The sequence below is a fragment of the Ixodes scapularis genome, unplaced genomic scaffold (assembly GCF_016920785.2).
Source record: "Ixodes scapularis isolate PalLabHiFi unplaced genomic scaffold, ASM1692078v2 PGA_scaffold12__126_contigs__length_90152505, whole genome shotgun sequence".
NCBI lineage: Eukaryota > Metazoa > Arthropoda > Arachnida > Ixodida > Ixodidae > Ixodes > Ixodes scapularis.
In genome coordinates this window covers 80,503,461-80,527,490 of record NW_024609838.1, presented here as the reverse complement: position 1 = coordinate 80,527,490, position 24,030 = coordinate 80,503,461, and the positions used below count along the sequence as shown (strand labels likewise).

Here is a 24,030-nt window from a genome sequence, read left to right as displayed (position 1 = left end):
GAGCTTTTGAAGTCCTCCGCTGGAGACGTGGAATGTCAATGGACCAATCGGGCAGGTAGTCGTCAGCTTTGACGCCGCGACTGATATGGGAGCGCGCGAAGGCATGCATCTTGCTTGTGCCGGCAACTATGTTTCAGAACATTGCAGATGAATTGGGCAGTTTCTTCGGGTTTATCGCTCGCCCGGCAACGTCCTGCGGTAAATACAGGAGACAATTCGACGATGCGATGTGCCACTGCCGCTGGTGGGAAGTATTTATTCATGTTATGAAATCAATACCATTTGCACCTTTGGTAAAGAATACTATGATTTATTGTGTTACGACACATACTATATAGGCAAGAAACAAATTACAACTGTAATAATTATTTTAAATGCTAATTCTACAAAAGCAGTTTGTATGACAAAATTAGACTAAGGTTTTTTTAATAGTTCACATCCGTAACTTATTTTGAACTATAGGTGCGTCTTTGAAAATTCTATAGCACGCAGCGTTTCATTCTTTGTTCCGAGCTAATCTTTGGAATGTGTGTCACTGCTAGTTGAATTACAAATATATAAAGTTGACTTGGAAATGTGATAATAACAATATGAATACAATTTAAGCGCCTCACTTACGACTAGAAGTAAGCCCGATATCTCCACCGTCAACATGAGCACGTCACCGCTGGAATTACGCTTGAAGCTTTGAGACCGCACTTAGGAAATCACTTTTACAGCGATAGCTGTTTTGGGCTCTTCCCACCACCGGAAATGACGTCCGTCTTGATCTTGTACCTCTATTCATTGTTCATGTTGTAGTTGGCGTAGTAGGGTGTCCGCCATCGATGTTACCTGATTCATGAAGATCAGAATCTGGCGACAGCGGGAATCGAACCTGCGAAGAGAAGGCGTTACGACAGAGCTACATCGCAGCCTTAAGAACCCGCTTTACCCTTGGGATTTGTGCAGTACCCGACGCCCACTGCATGCGCTCTCTAAACAAAATAGAAAGTAATATCCGATAACAAAATACCGTCGTAGCCCTGCCAATGCCTAGAGCTTATGCTGGAAGATGCGCTTTTATGTGCCCCGGGAAAAATAAACAAAGTAAGGTTTTCTAAAAAAAACTGTCAACATTTTTTTTTTCGTAAACATATTTTATCACGCGCTTTAAAATGCCTGAACGCGACAGCCGTTCGCCCTGACGTGTCGCAGCTATAGCTGTGGCTGTAATGTGAAGCAACACAGGCCTACTCAATTTTCTTCTAGTGCATTCTGGCTATGCGAGATCTTAGTTCTCAAGCACTGGATTATCACATGGAGCACCGTATAAATCATTACGAAACTGTCGTGACGGGGTATCTAAAAATGTACAAAAGCGATATTTCAGTAACTACAATAACAAGCCTCCGCCTGGAAGTCATCGACTTCATCTATGTATACGTGAACAAATACGTGAGGTTAAGCGCATATTCTTTTTCTAAAGGTAGTTGAACCATATTGGTAAACAGACTCAATTCGTAGCTTTGCTTTCACGGTAAATGCACAGCCAGGGTATTTTATGCGCCCCTCAATTCGTAAAGGTTGGTGCACGCAAAATCACGCGTGTGTGAATAATATGTTTTCGTGCTCGAACAATGACGATTGTTCCCTAGCAGCTGGGTGGCAGGTTATTTTCCACTAACGAAAACAACAAAAGGCGATCTTACATTACGAACTTATATGAGCGCATAGGTATAAAAACGTAACGCTATCTCAAGATATATACGGTGTCTGAGTGTGTATGCGTCTGTAAACCTCAAGTGACAATGATTGCCCTCTTCTTCTTGGGAGTTCTGCTTTTATGTCACAGCCATGCTATAAATTATCCTGATGCCAACGAGGTAAGAAAATACCATTCATCCGACCCATTATTGCGAGGTGATGGATAGACTTTTTTTCAGTAGCTTATACCCCCTACATGAGGGTCCATATATGCACGTTCGACGATCGAATTGTTAGGATGGTTTTGTTAGCAGGAGCGAGGACAGGATAGCACACAATGAGAGAACTCACAAAGTATTTATGAAGACTGGGCCATCAAGTGGGACCTGACGCGAATTGTCGTACGCGCCACTCCCCCGTTGTCATGTTCCCCTTGCTAACAATACTCTCCCGACGAAAACGGCCGACCCGGCAGGTGAAAAGGAAGACATGATATTTACTCACACACGCACACACTTAAAAGAGGGGACAGCTGCCGACAGTGAAGTAGCGATCTAGAAAAAGAGTTCGTTACACTTGGGCCCCTATCTCAAGCGTCACAGACCTTTGCACCAGCCACAGCACGGTTCGGCCTGCGGACTCACATCAAAAAGCGTGAGAAGGTCGGTGGCGGTGGACAGGGGCGGGAGATCGTCTGCCGACTTCATCTCTTTTGGCTCGTCAATGCAACTGGGAGGAGGCTGAGCGACAGAGCCATGGGCTGGTGTTCGGTCCGCTGATGCAGATGACTGCCAAATAAGGGCGGAAGTGCTGAATGAAGTGCTGGAGGAGGGGAGGAGTGCGGGGGGCTCATGGTTTTTACATGAGCTTCTTTCGGTGCGCCTGAGCATGTAACCCATATAGAAGCTGCGCTTAATGTATTTAGATTATTGTTTCCTTGGCACTAACGGGAGGGAGGGGGGAGCGGGTATTTCGCCATTATAAAGATAAGATCGTAAAGGTACAAATTAATATTACGCTTATAATATTTAGTTACTGTGTTTTAATTTTATTATGCTGGTGAAAACTCTACTTGTTTTCCTGCACTTTGCTTCGTAAGTTGTCGGCCTATTTAATTTGACACTCTTTCACCCTTTTCATAGAGATACCGCAAAACGCCAATTTTGAGGTACAACTACGTCTTTCTCCGCACTTGGGAGGAGGTGCAAAGTTGGGAAGTCGATATCACGAGAACTTGACCACCGAAGTGCGGTACCACACGTCAAAATAAATTTGAAGTTATTTTCAACGCGAAAAAAAGTAAACAAAAGAACCTGCGACTTCTCATGCGTGAGGAGGTTCCTCGCACCACGGTACACCAAGTACGCGGCGAACATGCGATCACCTCTGCCACGCAGCCGCAGTTGGCTTCTTTCATCGGCATAAGCTTCTCCTCGAAAGAACTTCGTATCGCACAATTGACATGGCCCAATAGCACTCCCATGTTGTTTTCGGCGACTTACCTCGCACGGAATTTTGCATATGCGACTCAAAGATGACGGCACGGGGGCTGCATGATTGCTTCTACGGGACTCTGAACCACGGGCATTAACTTGTCACGCAACCGCCATCGCCATACTACGCGAGTCAGCGGACGTATCTCTAGCTGCCATAAACAACATATTTGAGACGAGTATACAAGGCACAACACAGCATCGTTGAAATCACTCCCCTCTCATTTCTGGTGCCACTCACACGTAGTTCTCTGGAAATGTGTGCAGCATAGTACACATACCTGAAACAGCGCACAAGCACAGGAGGAAAAAAAATCGAACAAAGGAAGGTGCACTGACTCCCAACTTATATATTGTGAAAAAAAGAGATAGAAGAAGCGTCAGACACGGAGACCACGCGCACCCAGAAGGCAAAAAGAAGAAGGAACAAAAAGAGGTGTATTACTAAGTTGCGGTAGAAAAGGAGAAAAATATATTTTAACGACACGACGAATAAGAAGAGAAAAAAATAAAAAAAAGTGCAAGAACACAAACAAAATTGCGTAAGGTACAACCCGGCCAAGATCACTTGTATGCGCTGGCTAGGAAGTCAACCTCCTTGTCACTCAATGATAGTGAAGGGTGACTCAAACCGCTGGCCTGATTTTGCATGTCCTATGCTACGAAAATGTCTCTAGTTTGCCGTTCTTGATATAGTCCTAATATTCTTGTGTCCGAAAAAGTTGGTGAGCACTGATGGGTGAGGCAGTGTATGGACAGGAGACCGCCCACGGTTTCGTAAAGTGAATAGAAATGTTCACGGAGTCAGCCATTAAGACATCGTCCAGTTTGTCCAAAATAACAACCACCACACGTTAGGGGGATCCTGTAAACAACATTCGCTAAGCAGGGAACAAATTGGTGCTTGTGACGCTTCTGGCACCCTGGGTTTGAGTGATTGTGAATACCGGAACCCACCTTAGAACAGACCTTGGTTATCTTGTAGGGAGCAGAAAACGCCACTGGGACTTCGTACCTGCTGGCATCTTGTTTGTAATTATGGGACAATTTATGAAGGTAGGGAAGCTCTACCGGGCATTTACTCTGTAAATGAGGTCTGTCATTGTGAATCCCATTCGCCTTCCGACTTTTTCAGAAACAACAATATTAGGACGATATCGAGATCGGCAAACTAGAGAAATTTTAGAAGCCCACCACATCCAAAAATCAGGCCAACAGTGTGTAAGACCCTTCACTATCTTTGGGTGACAAGAAGGTAGACTTACTAGGCAGGCATACAAGCGATCTTGGCCGGGACTAACTTTATGCAAATTTATTCTCTTTTTTTGTTATTTTTTTTCCCTTTTTTCTTCCTTTTTTCTCCTCTTTTTCATCGTGACCTTAAAATCTCTTTGCTTTCTCCTTTTCTACCGCAACATAGTAATGAATCTGTCTTTCTTATTCCTTCTTTCTACCTTGTGTGTGCGCGCGGACTTCATGTCTAAAGCTTTCTCTTTGATTTTCTTTCAAAGTACATAAGTTTGGAGTCAGCGCTCTTTCCTGTGTTCTATTTCATCCTTCTGTCTTTGTGCGCTGTTTTAGGTATGTCTTCCAAGTACCAGCTAGCTCCACTATCCACCTCACTACAGCATAGTACACCTATGCACCGACAAATATTAATATCCAAAATAAACCTTGATGCATTGCTCCAATGTTAACCGAAACATACGACAAACATAAAAAACCTGTTTCATAAGTGGTAGATATAAAAAAAGAAAAGTAGTGGTACATGTTCTATTTAGGGTTTATTTTTGGTACTTGCTCTATAATAGGAAAAGGTATTTCATCCATTTGTTTAATTATGTGCTTAAATTAAGGTGATTGCACATTCATTTGCAGGTTATGACGAAGCTACCCCAAACATTCATGATTCAGTCACTTGGAAATTATCCGAATTTAATATGTGGTTACCAGCATTTCTACAATGAGACCCGGAGAGGTCAGACTTACCTAAAATATGATTCACAATTTAAGTATCCGGACCGCTTGTGAGTACTAAATGTATTCATAATATTAAAAAAAGTATCATGCGTGTATCATAACATATGAGTTTTAACGTGTTTGCTTTGCAGAATTGGCCTATCTCTCTACGTAAGAAATGTGACTGGGTACAAAATTATTATGGCTACTCGACCAGGTGAGATCATGTATTTGCTACAAATTTTAAATTAGTTCAATCTGGGAAGCGGTAACAATACGAACAACGTCAGAAATTTTTTATTAAGAACTTTATATTGACTAATGTGAGTATAACTCGATTGCATTATTTTCTAAGCCTGTAGGCTATTCTGCATTGCTTTATAGTTATGTCAACACCAAATTACGAAGAACCTATATTAGTCTGGAACAATATTGCAATGTGTAACTCAATTCATTTATATTCAGTAGCTTGGATCGTTGTGTCCCATTCTTTTCGTTGTGCGTGACATGCTTTTGATACGCTTTGCTTTAAACAATGGGCTGATGTGCTTTAGGAAGAAGTGGGCGGTGTTAATACCATGTATATGAGCTGAATATATGCTGGTCCGCTACGTACCAGCTCTTCTCTTACCTTGCTGAGTAGCCGTGCCACCAATAGCATTTAAGTCATACTGCTTGGTGGTAACAGCTCAAAAACGACGTAGGACTATGACGAAGAAACACACAGACAGGGTGCTGCGCCTTGTGTCTGTGATTTTTCACTCTGGTCCTACGTCCGTTTTGCGCTGTTCCCACCAAACAGTATGTACCACCAACTAGCCCAAATACATGCCGTGTTGCAATTAAGTCAGTATGCAATCTGAGGTTCCGCATTAACCGCCGAAGTATGGTTGTGTTTCAAGATAAACATTCGCAGAGAGCCGATATGCTTCAAATGCTGCAGCAGTCTCTGGAGGGAAGTTATAAGATATTGCTTCCAAAAAACTGTATTTGAAATAACCTTGCTTTCCTAAATTATTCTACATTGGTCAAGTTTTGTCTGTGACAATATTTCATATATTTCTCAACAGAATCCGTGTTTCCTGCAACATACAGTCGCCACATATTGTTTTCCAACATGAAATCTTGTATGATAATCAAAAACCCGGACCCAGCATTTCCTCAAGGTTGGTAACAAAAACTGCCTTGAGCACGAGTGGTGTCTGTTGACGATTCAAAGCATTTACATCAACTAAATGTTTGGAGTTAAGTGTGTATTGCATTGGGCAACTGAATAGCGTGCAAAAGAATACGACCTGTGCTCAAGGTACTCAATAACTTTTAAAAATAGAACACCCCTTTTTGCTGCTGCAATGTAGCAGTAATATTAGTTAAAGTTGTGTAAAAAACATTTGGCGGTGAAGTAGCGTGTACCCCTAAAACCGGAAACACTATTAACTCGCCCTCACAAAGATATCAAGACGGAGTCACAACTTTAATTTTCTGTGCGGAATCCTGTAACTTCACACGAGAATTAGTTTCTTCTGACATAACTTGACCTGGTGCAGGGGAGGAAAAGGTGGACATATAATAAGAAGAGACAGCACGCAACGTCTCCAAACATAGCTTTCGGTTTATTAAAAACATCTTTAAAGTGGATCAGGACAACACCATCGACGCCGGAAATTTCTTTACAAGCTCAGCTCTGCTAGTTTCTTAAAAGAAAACAATTTAGACCATCTCCCTGAACGACATTCACAAGGTGCAGGCCCGGTACTCAGCAAGTGATCTCGATTTTGCAAAAACTTCCCACCCCTATCCTTCTCGTTGCAATACAGCATATACACAGAAGAAAATGTTATACTTTGTAGGAACCCCGTGATTGACACTTCGTTTTTTTTTTTCTCTCTCTCTCTCTTTTCAATCGCAACACCATCGCCATGCAAAAACGCTGATGTGGTCGCGAGCGCGCGGGATTAAAGAGAGATTCCACCTGAGACATCGGAGTCGCCTAACCTGTTTTTTAGAAAAATAAGTTCTGGCTTGTTTCAAGAAATTATTTAAACACTAACACATTTTTTTTTTTCAGAAGTGATATTCATACACTACTTGACGACAGGTCTAACCTGATTAGATTTTCAGCTACATTTCTCGCGCAGTTCCACTCAGGAAAACAACTGCTGCACTCCACTACTTGCTCTGCAGCCTCTAAGTTTTGCAACTCCCAGAAAACCGGCACCATCTGTACTGAAGATATATTGTCAATGCTGCCGGCAGTCTGTCTGATAGACCAAAAACCACACGCTGAATCGATATCACACACAAACCATTCCCTGCACTCAAAACCTGGATATTTATGCTTTTGACCGCCTCCCTGATCAACGGAAAAGGGTGGCAGTCTAGATTCACGCATATTAGTCTTAGTCTCCGCGGTATTCATTGCGAGTTTAGGGTCAAAAGGCAAGGTGAAGTGTTGAAGTTTCGCATATTGACGATTATAAACAACGCCCAACATATTTAAAAATTTGATGTTCCTCGTCTTAATTTTGGCCCTGTTACGATTTCGGGCTCCCTGAAAGATTGTTTCGTGACGTGTTTTTTTTCTGGGAAGTGGCAGGCGAATCTAATGCTCCACAGGTAGTTTGTGTTCGGTCCGCAGGGCTGTCAACGCCTTCTCTTTAGCACGCAAAGCGCTTGACCGCGCTAACAAATTCAAAAATTTCAGTTAGTCACTTCATCGGCGGTTTATCTAAGAGTCAGTGTATATAAACTCTTACTTAATGACCATCCGCTAGAATAACGGTTTACTTCTATTCATTTGTGATACTCTTTTAATGTTTTATCTGCCAAGTTACTTTTTCGTTAAAATGTGTCGTGTAATTTAATTACAAGTCATTTGTTACGACGTTCATTACGCGTTACTTTTTGTAAGTATAAGATATTGTTCACGCTTCAACGCATCTTTACTCCATTTCATGATATGTACGAGCGAAGTCGAAAGAATAAACAAATAGAGCCACGAGAACACACATTATACGCATTGTAAATGACATAGTTAAGCGATGCTATATCCCACACATAAATATAAAAAAAACATCATAACGTTGTGATTTTTACTTTTTTTAATGGTCTCATCGGCTCATAGCGTAGGCGACGCCCAAACGTAAGTTGAAACGAAGCATAGCTACGCATCGATGGTTGATAACACTGGAATCTTGGATTCAGATCACAGAACTGTGCTCATCAAACTTGTCCAGTATTTGTCTTATGTCTTTCTTATCTCATGGGACACCTCGCCTGGCGGCATTCGAAGAACTGCTGCTTGATATCGAGCTCAATGGGGGGAGCAGTGTAAGCTGGGGTGGCCACTCTCTCAAGACCGAAATCCCAGCTGGTCAGGAGAAAAAAAAACAAGTTTACCTAAGATGCGATTTTACGTCATTCCGTGGAAACATCATAGTTTGGTCATTGAATTAGTCAAATATTGAATTTGCAACGTCATCTATGCCCCATCATGCGAAAGAGGCTGTAAGTATTAATTGGCCGGCCGGTAAAAATCTTGTCGTGTCCACAATCCAGGAAGTGGCCTCCCCTGCTTGGGTTGTTCTGAAACCACTACGCCGAGCCATTCTTGAGCCGCCGAGAGGAAAGATCCTCCCTAAAATAAGGCACCGCTTGCTTGTTCCGCTTAAGTTTGGTGACGACTGTACATACAGAATTCTTGAGGCAGATGCCTTCGTCTAGAAAGTGTGCAAACACAAAAAGCCTTTTGTCACAAAGTATTGCGTGCCAAATAATAGGGAGTTTTCGTAGATCGTTTTCGCCGTCCCACGAGGCCCTCCGCAACCCGCTACGATAGCGGGAACTCCACAGTCAAGGCTATCGGTGCGCAAGCGCAGTAGCAGCTTCTTCGTTGCGGGACGCTTAGCGGAGGTGGCAACGGAATCTATGAAAACTCCCTAATAATTGCCTCGTTCTGCTGAGTGCTGTTCCCATCTATCACATAAATGCAATTGGTCACCGTTTATGAGCGCACGCTTGAGAGGCATACACTACGCAATTTCTTATTGTGCAATTATCTATTTTAATATGTTTATACATTTTAAACGGTCTTTTTAATTCACACAATATATCACTCTTGAAGTAGTCAAGTGTTTCGTTTATACAAAACGAAACATAATTATGCAGCAAAATAAATGCGAGTGCTTCACACGAGGGAACAAATTACACGACTAGCGTATAGCCATAGAGCAGGGCTGAGCAGTATCTGCTACACAAATATATCGCGATAGTGTATTTGGGATACTTTCTTGTATCCCTAATTAGGCAAGTTTTATTCATTCTTTGTTTTAAAAGCAATAACCTAATAACGACTTGTTTTTCAGTTCGAAAAATGTCGTTTTTATTAATCCGGCAGCCTTCTGCAGTCTTTCTGTGTGTTCAAATCGTGGCTATGCTACTAAAAATCACTTGAACTTTTGGTTTAGTGAGTGAATTTTTAAACCAGGCATAAAGTGAAAATAGATTTCGCGCAACAGTCTAATGGTATATTTAAAACTAATTATTTTTCAGCCTGTGACCTGATGGTCACAAAAGAACACTTTTCTAAACCACTAACAAGATGCCGAGAGAAATTCCAACAGCACTGCAAAGGTCCTGCGTTCAGCTATACCATAACAAACTGCCCTTACCCAAAGGACTTGAACTAAATTTACACAAACACTTTGAATGCCCAGGAAACTTTAATATTCAAGGTTTATAAAATTTCTTACCGTAACCTCCTTGTTTAAGTCTCGATTTCTCTGATTAAACACCAAAATTGTCGAAGTGATGAAGTTGTACAGTACTGCACCAGAACTTTTTTTATATATGCTGCAGTTTATTCCACTTGTGCTTCATATCTGCGATCACATAATCACCTTTAAAATTTAAGAAGCTAGACATACACTTTGCCTAGATTGTGACCAAATCGTGCCAAACGTCGCCACAAAAAAAAACAAAAAAACGCCTTGGGGAATTTACGTGTTCTGTTTGAGGATTGACTTCTTTTGGCTTATGGTGATTTTTTAATTTAGAAATTATCAGCCAATCAATTTATCAACAGTTTTTATTAAAGCCAATGCTTATTACGCCTTACTTAATTACCACCCACTAAAATAACGGCTTATTTCTATTCATTTGATTTTCTTATAATTTTGTATCTGTCAAGTTACATTCCCTTTAAAATATGTGGTGTAACTTAATTACAAGACTTTTGATATAACGTGCTTTAATTACGCGTTACTTCTTATAACTGTAAGAAATATTTCATGCTATTAATGCATCTATATGTCATTTTATCCTACGTACGAGCGCAGCCCAACGCGTAAAGAATTTGCGCCACGAGCACGCAGACTAAAAGCACTGTATGGTTAAGCGATGATTTAAGGCACTTATAAATATTAAAAAACAAATTATGAAATTGCGCTTTTGAATTGTTTTGATCGGTCTCATCGGCTCGTAGCGTAGACTGCGCACAATCGTAAGGTGAAACGAAGGATAGCTACGCTTAAGTGGTTGAAAACACTGGAATCTTCGATTTAAACCATAGAACTGTGCTCATGAAACTTATCTAGGACTTTGTCTGATCTCGCTCTTAACTCATGGGGGACCTATTCTAGTGGCATCCAAAGAACTTCTGCATGATATAAAACTCAATGGTGGGAGCAGTCTGAGAAGGGGTGGCCGTTCGCTCAAGACCGAAATCCGAGCTGGTCAGCAGGAAAAAACAAGTTTGCCTACGGTGCGGTTTTACGGCATAGCGTCAAAAGATCAAATGTTTACTAATTAAACTATCCAAACATTCATTTTGCAAAGTTATGCACCTTCATGCGAAAGGTGGCGGTAAGTATTGATTGGCCGGTCGGTAAAAATTGGCATATCCAGGATCCAGCAAGTGGCCTACCCTGCTTGGGCTGGTGTTACCACCCCGTCGCTAGTGCTTTCAGACAAAGAACATGCAGCAGTATTTGGTGTGAGGATGGCAAATCAGTGACGGTGTTGTATTGAACATCTGGTGTGCATTTTTCGTGTTTTCCCTTGATTTACGTGCTGTGGCATGTTTGCTATTTAAACTGGATGCCAACATAAATAAATCTCCAGTTCATAGTCAGCGCTGTGTCCTGTCTGTTGCCTTCTACTTTGTCCTCGTCCTTGCGCTGTTTGGTTTTTGATTATGTCTTCATAGATACCTTTAATGAACAAAACATGTACGTCTTCATACAGGTCTAGTCAGGTTCATACAGATCACGACAATTCACGCATCGTCCACTAACGTGGTAATACCGGTCTCCAGTACACGACTAGTGGTCACCCCTAATAGAATACCGGCCGCAGACATGGGTTCGATGGCCACCGATAAAGGGCTACAGTCAATACAGGTACGATGTTATCGGAGACAGAACTCATGGCCAGACGACCGGTATTCTCGTGGTGTTACCGGTATTTTCATACTGGCCTATAAGTCATATTGTCACGGATGAAAAAGGAGAGACGATAAACAAGGAACTGAAACAAAGCTTCGATCGGCAAAGCCATGCCAGAAACAGAAGATAGAACAAGCGTCCAGAAAGTAACGCCCCTGAATAAGAAAAGTAGCGCCATCTTTTTCCCGCTCCTGTGACGCGCAAACCATTTACCTTTATATTTGGCTTTTTTACACCCGCGCATCGACTGTAGTGCCGCCTGGATCGGGCCAAGTTAGCAGACGGCCTTCCTATATTTGAGTCAGACCGTAGTCAAAGGCTGAAAGACACGTGCAAGTGCATACACACAGGCTAGAAGCCTGTGTGTATGTCACGGTTCACCAGCCTCGAAGGATGGGCTCAAAGAAAGACAATGAAAGCCGTGACGTTGCATATTCGGCGTTATTTGATAGGCGGCATGAACTCATAGCATGCACTGCACTCCGACAGCAAAGGCATTCCTTCTCCCTCCTCCTCTGACGCGCACGTCTTTATCTTCATGTTTGGCTTTTTTGCACTCGCGGTCGACTGCAGCGCCGCCTGCATTGGACCAAGGTAGCAGGCGGCATTCTTCAAAGGATGGCGCTGCTTTTCCGTGTAAAGGGGCTTTACGAGAAAGCAGCAGCCAGCGTCGAAGGCGGCAGGAGCGAGCGATGGTGCGCCGGCATGACAGCTGGCTAGAGCGAGAGTGAATGATTCGGCAAGACCACGCTCGGCTCCTTATCTATTACCCTCGGTACGATTAAGCACGAATCTTCTAGATGTACGGAGAAGCGTTCCTTTTTGGTCATGGACGCGGCATTACTCCCCCCTTTAACACTGCATCGCCCCGATACAACCTTGAATAAATTAAAAAATGGTCAACAGATAACAGCAAACATTTAACTGCCCGGCTTAGTCTGAACAATAAATATTCGTCAGTCTTATCGACCCTAGTACGGCTTGAGACGCACGACGTTCACCATCTTGGGTCGCGGTTGACGGCATCCTGATGACCATGTTCCGTCTGGGAGCACCTCGCAGTTTAGGTCTCTGATGCGACGGAGCACTCTTTACGTTCCGAAGCGGCGCTTCAAGAGCCTCTCGCTGAGGCCGCGGTATCGTATCAGTGCACCACTGCAGTAGACCTCTGCGCGAAGCTGAGAATTGGGGCTCCAATCCACGCTGTGAAGATGGTTGGTCAGCGAAGCTGTGGTATCACCAGAGGAGTGCAACTTTGTATACCGCCCATGGAACGCAAATTTGAAAACCCTATGAGGCCGCAGCGCCATTTGAATCCCCTGGTATCTGGTGGCTGTACTAAAATCAACATGGCGGCACAGCGAAACAAAAACCGAAATTGCACGGTAGCGCCATTGTGCTTGGATTGATGGGCGGTAGCTTGCGCCACCTAGAGTTAAAAATATATATATTGTAGCTGTTTTTTTTTTTTTTTTGCTCGGTTTGCGCGTTGTTTTGCTAGGCTTCTGCTGCTTTGCGGCTGGTTTTCGCATTTCAGTGCTGGCTAATGTGCGTTGAAACGCACACGAGCCAGCACTGAAAAGCGAGACCAGCAGCAAAGTAGCAGAAACCTAGCAAAGCAACGAAAGTGACACATACACAAAAAAAAAATATGCAATGCTTGTCCTTTTGCGTTCATTTTTATTCAACAGACAGTAGAAAATACAGACGAAATTCCATACTATTTTGCAGACAAGAATCAAAGAAATGATTAACAAAACAGGATGAAACGTTAAGGTTACGTGCGACGAAGGTGATAATATGCGTCCTTGCAAAAACTCTTCGCTAAATTTACTTAAAATCTCTAGGTTCGTGATCCTTTTCGAGCTTCTTGGCGTATACTCAAAAGCCTTACGCCGTCCAGCCACAGGCGTGGAGCCTAGAAAAAAAAAGTTGAATTGCTTGATTGGCCATTACGTGCCTGATATGGTCATATGAAAACAGCGAGCTTTTTCTGCGCCTCCTTTCAAAAAACGGTACTTGGAGTTCAACACTGCGACACTAAAAACTCGTGTCTCCTCTATTTTTCTTCTCCTTGACTTAAATGCCCCCAACTCAAAATTGACAATCATTTCGAATTTGATTATATAAGTAAGCATATAAGTAAAGACCGACGACGGCGTCTTGCAACTAAAGGAAACTAAGCAATGAGGTCAAGAAAAACAGCTCAGCTCTATGGTATTGAGTCTTCATCGAGAACCTGCATTCGTTTTTAATATTATCACTTAAATTTAGGAGCGCGTCACTGCTAAACGAAACGGGCAACCAGAGCGCATCGCTCCATCGCTCATCCTCAGTTAATGAAAAAATAATTAGGCTCATTTTCACTCCTCGTGATCGGACGCGTGAATTGCTGAAAACAATGCCAAATAAACAGCTAACAGCAAAAAGTTTCGCATCTTTTAAAGTGAGCATATGTGCTCGATCTTGATATGACACAGAAGTCTCCAGTAATTTGACAATGACATATTTCTCGCGGCGAGTGAAGAGCAATCCTGAACAATGATAGGATTTGGTTTTGTGATTGGAAACCATCGTAGCTATTGCCAAAATCAAACAATTAATACTCACTACCACTGCGAAAATTAGGTTTTGTTGCAAACATCTAATCAGGGAGTTAAGCAAGAGAAGACCAAAAGAGCGTACCGCACGTCTATTGGAGCTCGAAACCATTGATGTCCCGGCTTTCGGCAGTCATTGTTTCCCCACTTGGCACATCAGGTGGTGTGGTGATGACGAATATCCATGCTTGTCCACATTACAAAAACAAGGAGTTCCCACGAAAAAGAAAAGAAAGCCGTGCGCTCACGAACGCGGCACGAATCTCGCGCCGCGACGTAGTCCCAGAAGCGAAACAGCTCGCCTGCTCGCGTCCCTCGCGCTTTCTAACGGTCCACCGACTTCCCGGCGCCAGCGGCCAGCGCATGTCGAGGCGCGAGGCGCGGGTTCGGAGAGAGAGAAAGCGCGCCCAGACACGTTGAAAGAGTGAAAGAGAAAGTTACGATAACAAGCTTCAAAGCCATTCACACCTTCAAAACAACTTTACCTTTATTTCGCTTCATTAAATATATGAATCATATTTATTTAAAATAAAATAACAAATGCCAACACCCGCTGGGAGCGCGGCAATCGGAAGCAGTTTGCCGGACCGGACAAACGTCATAAGTATACGCGGCGGGACGGAAGTAGCCGAGAGCTTCACCCCACGGGTATCACCTGCAACGATTGCCTACGGCACTATACGAAATGCCACCGCCGGTCGCAGCACGCCGCTGCTGGTCGTATTGCCGTTTCTTTTTTCTTTGCCGCTCCTAGCATTCACGCTGCTCCTCGGGAGCCCTAACTAGGCGTGGCCCATTCATCGCAGTGCTGCAGCAACAATGAAATTAGTTGCTACACTCCGTTTCATCTTACGTTTAAGCGCAGGGGATGTTACGAGCCATCGGACCCAATCGTAGGCCGTGTGAGTGTCACGTGAGCTTAAAGAGGGAGCGCAGCGACGCGCGGAAAGCGTATCACGGGCCACGTCGATAGAACGGGATTGGCTGGGATAGCTCGTAGCATCCGCTGCGTCCTGACGTAAAGTGGAATGTGGTATAGGCGAGGTCTCCTTTTATATATGAAAGGCTACTGAAAGGGTAGTGACATTACTCCCCACGTCGCTGGCTGCCGTCGCCGTTCCAGCTTGGGCAACAGTAATCTTCACCGAAAACGTATGCCGTGAGCGCTAGGTGCTTCGCATTGTCTTTAGGAGCTCCTTATCATTCATTAAATGGTTACGATGCGTGTTTTATGCTTAATATTTATTGAAACGAATGTTGTGCTGTGTGTTGTATGCGTGGTATTACTACTTTTCGCTTCAATCTCCCGAAGTATTTTTTTTTTCTTAAAAACGCCGACACGAAAACACACGTGCCCAATCGAAAAGGCCGTCAGACTTTCTTGATAGTCCATCAGACTTTCTTGATAGTCCATCGAACTTTTCTGACGGTTCATCAGGCTTCCTGATGGACCATCAAGAATGTCTCATGGACCATCAAGAAAGTCCGATAGACCATCAGACTTTCCTCACGGACCGTCAGAAATTTCTGATGGACCATCAAGACAGTCTGATGGACCATAAGGTGCGTTTTGATGGTCCATCAACGGTTCCTGACGGCGCCTAATGGTCTGTCGGACATTTCTGATGGGCCATCAGGGGTGGTCTGATGGTCCGTCAGAAGTTTTATATTTCACTTCGGGTCTATCAAAAGCGTGTGATTGCGCGACCGTCGGAACTTTCTTTGTACACAATGTTTATGAAAAGTGCTTGATTATTTGTTGCTCATGGTATTGCGCACCACAATACCGTTTAATATATATTGTGAGGGTGTTTTTGGTCGCTTCAAGAAGACAAATGCCAGTTGTTTCCTGGTCGAGATTTATATCAGCACGCGCTACCCGAGTCTGGTGTCCCACCCCCAGCAGCGCGCAGTTCCCCGCACTGATGATTGTGCTTCCCATGCCACAAATGCCCCTTCGAAGAAAAGGCCATCCTGGCCTTAAGAGATCAGGAGGGAGGGAGGCGCGGATAAAACATCTTGAGGCGGCCAACATGTACGATGAGTCGACCGGTGGTTCGACGATCAGATGTTAGGTCGACAGGCTCAACTAGGTAGTTGACCGGGGAGGTCTGACGAATGACTTTGTATGGGCCCTTGAACTTTGTTAGAAATTTTTCACAGTGACCATATTGACGGAACGGGAAGACGATTAAAACGAGGTCACCTGGAAGATAGTGTACGTCACGGTGTTGGGCGTCGTAACAACGTTTTGATGCGTCTTGGTGTTGCAGTGTGAGAGATCGTGCAAGCTGACGAGAAGCTTCGGAACTGGTCGTGAATTGGGTCATGAGGTTGTTGTCGGGATGTTCGTTAGGATAAGGTAGGATTGTGTCAAGGGTTGAAGATAGATCACGGCCATAGAGCAAATAAAATGGGGAAAATCCAGTCGTTGTCTGAACTGCCGTGTTGTAGGCGAACGTAACAAACTGAAGAATAGTGTCCCAGTTGCAATGGTTGGAATTGACATATATTGAAATCATTTTTGTTAGGGTGTGATTGAAGCGCCCAGTGAGGCCGTTTGTTTGTGGATGGTAAGTCGATGTCGTGCGATGGTCCACCTTGCATGCTTGGAGGAGAGCTTCGACTGTTTGTGCCAGAAAGGAGTGTCCCTGGTCTGTGTTTAGGACCTGGGGGGCGCCATTTCGTAGGATGATGTGGTGCACAAAAAATCGTGCAACGCACTCGGCAGTTGCATCGGGAAGAGTTGCCGTTTCCACGAATCGAGTGGTGTGATGGATGGCTACGAGGATCCAACGGTTCCCTGTGGTGGACTGGGGAAGTGGTCCAAGGAGGTCCACGCCCAGTACGTCGAAAGGTTTGGGCGGTGGAGTTAGCGGTTGCAGGAGACCGGTGGGTGCCGATGATGAACGCTTGTAGCGTTGACACTGTGGACAGGAACGGACATATTTGTAAATGGTGCGGTACATACCGGGCCAGAAAAAACGGTTGCGGATGGGAGCGTAAGTCTTGGAAAGACCGAGATGTCCCGCAGTGAGGTCGTCACGAAAATGATGAAGGATTTCGGTACAGATTTCGGATGGAACAGCCAGTAACCAGCGCCGACCTTCGGACATGTAATTCCGGCGATACAGATGACCGTCAATTAGCCTGAAGTTTTGCGTCTTCTTAAAAAATCTCAGTTTAGTAGAGGGGACGGTTCTATTGAGGTGTTGAAGTATTGGTCGTATCCAGGGGTCAGAATGTTGAGCGGAGAGAAAGTTGTGAGAATAAAAGGTGGCGAGAATCGAAGGTGGGACGGCGGTCGACACTTCTGCGTCGTGCATAGTGCTCGGTGGAACAGGGCAGCGTGAAAGTGCATCAGCATCATTGTGTTTACGCCCTGATTTCTGTATCACCGCGAAGTCGTATTCCTGAAGACGAAGTACCCAGCGTAAAGACGGCCGGAGACGTTCTTGATGGACGAAAGCACAGAGAGCGTGGTGATCGGTTGCTACCTTGAAGTGGCGGCCGTATAGATAAGGTTTAAATTTTTTTACTGCCCACACTACGAAAGACATTCTCGTTCAGTAGTTGAGTAATTGGTTTCTGGTTTCGTTAGGGTTCGACTGGCATATGCAATGACTTGTTCTAGAGATGAGCTATTTTGCTGCTGCACCAGCACAGCTCCTAATCCGTGTCCGCTTGCGTCGGTGTGGAGGGCTGTAATGGCCGTGGGATCGAAAAAGCAAAAAACAGGCGGTGATGTGAGTATGGCTTGAAGAGAAGTAAACGCCGTTGAGCAAGGTTCGGTCCATACAAATGGCACGTCTGTTTGAAGCAGCCGATGCAACGGAGCTGCGATTGTTGCAAATGCTCGGACGAAACAACGGAAATATAAAGCGATGAATAGGAAGCTTCTCAGTTCCTTTACGTTTGTTGGGCAAGGAAAATAGGTATCCGCACGAATATTTTCAGGGTCGCTGATGATGTGGCCGAGAACTTTCACTTTTTTTTCACAAATGCTACATTTCTTGGTGTTGAGCTGAAGACCCGCATTAGTAAGGCACGAAAAAACTTGGCATAGTTGAAGCAAGTAATCGTGGAACGTAGCAGAAAACACAATAATGTCGTCTAAATAGCACAAACAGGTCTTCCATTTCATGCCGAGAAGAACTGCATCTATCATTCTTTCAAATGTGGCGGGTGGGTTAGAAAGTCTGAAAGGCATTACATTAAATTCGTAAAGTCCATCTGGCGTCGTGAAGGCAGTTTTCTCTTTGTCTTTTTCGGCCATTGGAATTTGCCAATATCCCGATCGTAAGTCAAGTGATGAGAAGTATAAGGATCCTTGTAAGGAATCTATGGCGTCATCAATGCGTGGAAGCGGGTAAACGTGCCGGCGGGTAACTTTGTTTAGACGGCGGTAGTCAATGCAAAAACGTACCGACCCGTCTTTTTCTTCGAATTAAAACTACAGGTGATGACCATGGACTTGACGAATGTCGTACAACACCTTTTTGAAGCATCTCATCAACGTGTTCTTGAATTATCTTACGCTCCCTAAGAGAAACGCAGTATGGTCGGTGTCGGATAGTTGCGGACTCTCCGGTTTCTATGCGGTGTTCTACGGGATTTTTTTTTTCCCGGAAAAAGGGAATGAGTTGCCAAATATACTTTTGTATTTGTTCAATACAGTAAATAGCTGGTGTTGTTCTGCACTGGATAGCGATGAATCAATTATTTTCCAAAGTAGGTTTGATGTAGACGGCGAGCTAGAAAGGCGTTTTAGCCGACGTTGCAGCTTCCTGTTCATTGAGCGTGGCGATGGCTGCATTCTGAGTAGACTCAGCATTTCCAAGAGAAAAGCTGACTGGTAAGAGTATGCGCTGATTAGTCCTGTTGGTGGCTGTGGTGGAATGCCCATCAGATGAGGAGGAGTTGATCCGAGAGTGCCCGTTGCCCCGATGGTCGATGTGAGTGGGGTTTGTATTGCCGGGGTGAGGGTAGGTGGGGAGGTGGTTGGTACCGTGAGCAGTGATGAAGAAGTGGACGTCATGAGAGGAGATGTTGCGACATACCTTGTGCTGGGGGTAGTGTCCGAGTTCGTAGCTCCAGGTTGGTCAGATGGGAGCGGAATTCAGCCGGTCGTACTTCCCTCTGGAGTATGGGAAGGAAATCCCCGGCACCTCCACCAGATTGTGAGGGTGTTTTTGGTCGCTTCAAAAAGAAGTCAAATGCCGTTTGTTTCCTGATCGAGATCTATATCAGCACGCGGTACCGGAGTCTCGTGTCCCAGCCCCGGCAGCGCGCAGTCCCGCGCACTAACGATTGTGCTTCCCACGCCACAATATTAACATATGATATATGGGTCCCGGCATATTTGCCAGCATGTGATGAGTCGCGGGTTCGCGAGGTGCTGACGTAGCTGATATGTCAAGTGATTTCTCTTTACACACTGAGCCCCCGATTCACAGGCAACTGGACGTTCGTCTGCAATCAATCATACGCACCGTGGAAATCCATACTTACGGTAGCGTCCATCATTTAGCATATGCTTCATCACGACCTTCATTGCCAACAAAAAGTCGACAGACGTCTTGTCGACTTTATGGTTTATCGACACCCCACCCCTGAGCCCCGCGACAGTTTTTGTGCTAGTCGGTCGGTCACGGCGGCAATTAAGTTAGGCTTCGAAACAGACCGCTCGGCCATTGCTTTACTTCGGCCGAAGGTTAAATAATCGGGGAATCAGCGTCCGCCTCGCTGAATAAGCGTCCCAAAGTTGAAGAGGTTCCGCAACTTTGCACGCTACAAAAAAGGCGATTTCAGGTTATGTCGTGGAAGAAAAAAGCTGTCGTTGAATCTCGCGTATGGTATATGATGAGCCGCAGCCGTGTGGTCAATAGGTTGATGTGGTTTTTTTTATTAGGGGGGAAGCCTCATATGTCTCATCGTTTCGTCGACCTTCAAAGTTCTTGAGCGAAAACACGTCGAGTCACGAAAGGAACAAAAACCGGCTACACGAAAAGTAGAAAAACCCACATTTCAGCATCCTGTTGCACCGGAATTCTTCTGGACCAGGGCGGTCGTTCCCGAAGGAGCGTCGAAGTTAGATATAATAAATATTAATATATTAATATTATATATCAATACATATTTATGAATATTTACATGTCGTATTTATTTATATTAATTTATACACTTAATAACATATAAATATATTAGTTACATATAATGTTAATAATTATAGATATAAAAAAATACAAAAAAGAAACACACAAAAAAAATATTCTTTTCTCTCCCTTAGTTACCGTCGAACCAGCGAGATTTCGTCCCGCAGCTAGACGGGGTACCCCTGCGCCACGGGTGGAGAAGTGCCGACGCACCCTTAACTCATGAGTTAGTGTTTAATGTATCGGCTGCTGCCGACGCATCGGCTGCTGCCGGCGCCAGTTTCGTTATACGCAGTGTTCGACACTCGACGATCCGTTAAATTTGATCTATACTTTACATTCTGAAAAACGTGCGCCGCTTATATCCGTTCGAGCAACTGCGTCTTCAAAAGCTTCGAATCCGAATCCAAATCGAAATCGAGGTGTTTCGTGCGGCTTGTTGCCTTGGCAACCTCGCCCTTCCTCCTGGAATCGGTGGGTGCGACTGTCTTCACAACAAACCCGCGCGGGGTGGGGCCTCGCCTCGATGACGTATTGAACGTCACCATTTTTGTTCTCTCTCTCTCTCTGTTTGGCGCCGCGGCTGGCGCGGTCGGTGTGCTGGCGTCGGAACGAACGAAAGGTTTGCGCCGCAGTGGTTTGCGCGCGTGTCGTATTCGCGGCGTGCGTCGTCTTGTTTCGCTTGCGCCCGGAATGCAACGATGAGCGAGTCTCCTGACCGACAGAAGGAGATTGCAAAAAACCTGCAAGGGCCACATGTACTAGGTTACATCATGAAGACGGTCATTCGCATGGCTACCTGATGTCAGATGATGAGCGCTCCTTGGCTGCCGTCAAAGACAGGTATTCTGTGCGGACATCAAGAAGCCTGAACAAGTCTCCTAATTGTAAGGATGTGTTCATTGCTTCTTAATGTTTGGCTCTGCGCCTAGATTTAGCATTTAAAAAAGCGGTAGTAATTTCAACCAGGGATTCAACCCGGCAGAACGATTTGTTTTCAGTTACGGTGAACATCCGGTTATTATTGTTCTGGTTACCGGTTTAGAGTTCCCCTGACACCGATTTATTTCAATTTCAGTGGAGTATTTCACCAGAATCGAAATCAATGAGGCCGGGATATGACCCGATCTTCAGAAATATTGAACAAAATTGATTGCATAGTATTGCGATAAACGAAATTGGAACTGAACTGCTATTTTTCGGTTTCAGTCATGATTAAAACCGCGCATGCAAGATAACCATGTCTAAAAAAAGTGAAAAAGCCTTCCCCTATGCTCTTTACATAATTGCTTTCAATTCAAGGCATAGCTGCAATTGGGCGTTTATTATCTAATGTAATTTTGAAAACAAAAAAAAACAGTCGTGCGCAACACGCTGTACATCATGTCGTGACACAACCGTGTGTGCCATCCGTGGTCCTGCTAGAAGCACTAGAAGTGTGAATTAGACACCTAGAGCAAAGCATAGGCCTGATGTTGAACTCTGTGTATAAGAAGCTGAAGCGCCAGCGTCGAGCGTTTTTGTCGTATTATATTTAAATCCCAACGCCCAACCAAACTGTAACTTGTTGGCTTTTTGGTTCTGCTTGTAAGTTGTTACTTCTTAAAATTACACGAAAAAGTCTGGGTAATGGTTAATAATACCAATATTTATTATTCTGGCTGAGGAGAGCAAGTATTTCTTGCCAAAGCCAGCGCACCTCTTCGGTGCCATTAAACAAATACTAAAACTTGATATTGCCCATTGCCATGCATAAAACTAGGCGCCATCATTAAATCGCTTTGTTGTTTATTTTCAGCCAACGTCGTGCCCTCCATCTCCTCCCGGTGTCCAATCTCTTTGGACAATGTACCCCGCCCCCCCCCCCCCCCAATTCCTCAGTTTTGCTGGAACCTCCTCTACCACCTCTCCCACACGTAACGTTGAACTACGGAAGCATGTCACTGTTGTTTCTTGTACTTACCAAAGCCGCATGATGTTACAGTCGACCTGTGTGTTTTTTAACATGTATGTAAAAACACCAGAAATAAATGTGATTTATTTCATTTCCAGAATTCAAGCACCACTGAATGGCCCAAGAACGAGAAAAAGCGAATGAACCTCGAAGGCAGAAAGAAGAAGCGGGTTCACGAGACGTTTCCCCTTTGCGTGGAATGGCAATGTAGTATGCACCATACCAGCGTCTTTTATGCGCCATACATCGGATCACATGCTTTGGATATATGATTGGCAAAGATTAGGCAGCTCAACATACTGTTTCTAGTTCCACAATACTAAAACTACACGTTAGAGACTTTAATCTAAAAATACTAGCTGATAAATGCTAAGTTTAGTCGATAGCCTTCCGGTAATTTTTTCTTGTGCCGTTCCTGTTCCTTATCCAACCCCTTTTTATATCCCCATTGCCATAGGGCGCCATTGAAAAAAAAAGTTTTTAATCTGAATAATTAAACAGTTTCCCCTCAAGTCAGTAATATCAATATTTATACCTAAAGCGTTTCACTGAAATGGTAGCTCTCACAATTGCCCTCGAAAATGGCCAGTTTGCCCAGCCTAATATCAGTCACAGCTGTTGCAGAAGTCTTGTCGAAATTGCTCTTCTGTGTAGATCACCATACGTCACATTTTGAAAGCAAACTTTTGGTGCATATTAGGCATTCTCCCAAATGTAGTTTTATTTACAGTCTATGCATATTACTAGCAGGCTACTGAATATATCTTGAAGTAACCACCAGACAAAATGTATAGAATAGTGATGGGCCGAATTTTCGTCGAATCGAAAGTTTGGCGCCGAATGTTGGGATTGCAAAGCCGAACTTTTGTCGAACTTCTTACAAAATTCGCCAAAGATTCGTCATAAATACATTGTTACCAAACTTATTGTTGACATTTAGTCTTTTCTGGAGAAAAAAATGTATTATGTTTTTTTCTTAACTTAAATGCAACATGTAATGCATATTGGCACATTTATTACTAAAAAGGTGATATTCTACAAGATAATTGTATTGGTGTCGTTTTTTGTGTTTACTGGCAATTTTAATGACTCGTTGCAGAAGTGGCATGACAACGAGGTTGACGAGGTTGGGTAGAAGCGAGCGAGGCGCAGTCACGAATCACGTTAAATTGAAGGCAATAACGCTGCGTTTTTTCTTTCTCTGGGAGTCACCGTTTCGTGCGCGAAAACGAATGCAACGGTTGCTGAGCTTTCACCAGAAGAGAGAATAATAATATTATAAATATGCATGTTTTTCTATTTGAGTCACTGGACGTCAGCTTTGCATTAAAGTGTGCGTCCCACATTCGCAATGTCTTGTTTTTAACCTTTAAAATGTCAGTTTCTGGTGTTAGGACAAACACGAGCGTTTAGAAAGATAGGGAGTGTTAGGAATGTCGGATGTGCAACGTCGAGCATTATAGTTCTCTGTTTAGTTTTATGCGAATACAAAGAAATTGCGAAATAGAGCAAGTTGAAAAAACAATATTATTTTGTTTTGGCGCACACTACTTCTGAGCCGAACACAGAATTGCTATAATTGCGAGGAGTGCTTTAAAGTAATTGTCGGTCAATGTTTCAACTACCTCGTTGCACCACTGCAAATGTCATGAAAATCACATTATCCAGAATGTACCTCATTATTTGTCACTCGCGCAGTGAACTGCGCAAATTGCTGGTCGATCTTCTATTCTTGAGGCA

General features: G+C 44.0%; 1 protein-coding gene across 1 annotated transcript; it reads left to right on the top strand.

Moving 5' to 3' along the window:
- The first annotated feature begins 1,790 nt into the window (after positions 1-1,790).
- Positions 1,791-6,312, top strand: LOC115325022. Its single transcript, XM_040222366.2, has 4 exons — positions 1,791-1,865; positions 5,058-5,206; positions 5,291-5,355; positions 6,209-6,312. Exons 1-4 carry the CDS (start codon positions 1,791-1,793, stop codon positions 6,310-6,312), a joined length of 393 nt encoding a protein of 130 aa, XP_040078300.2.
- Positions 6,313-24,030: the final 17,718 nt, after the last annotated feature.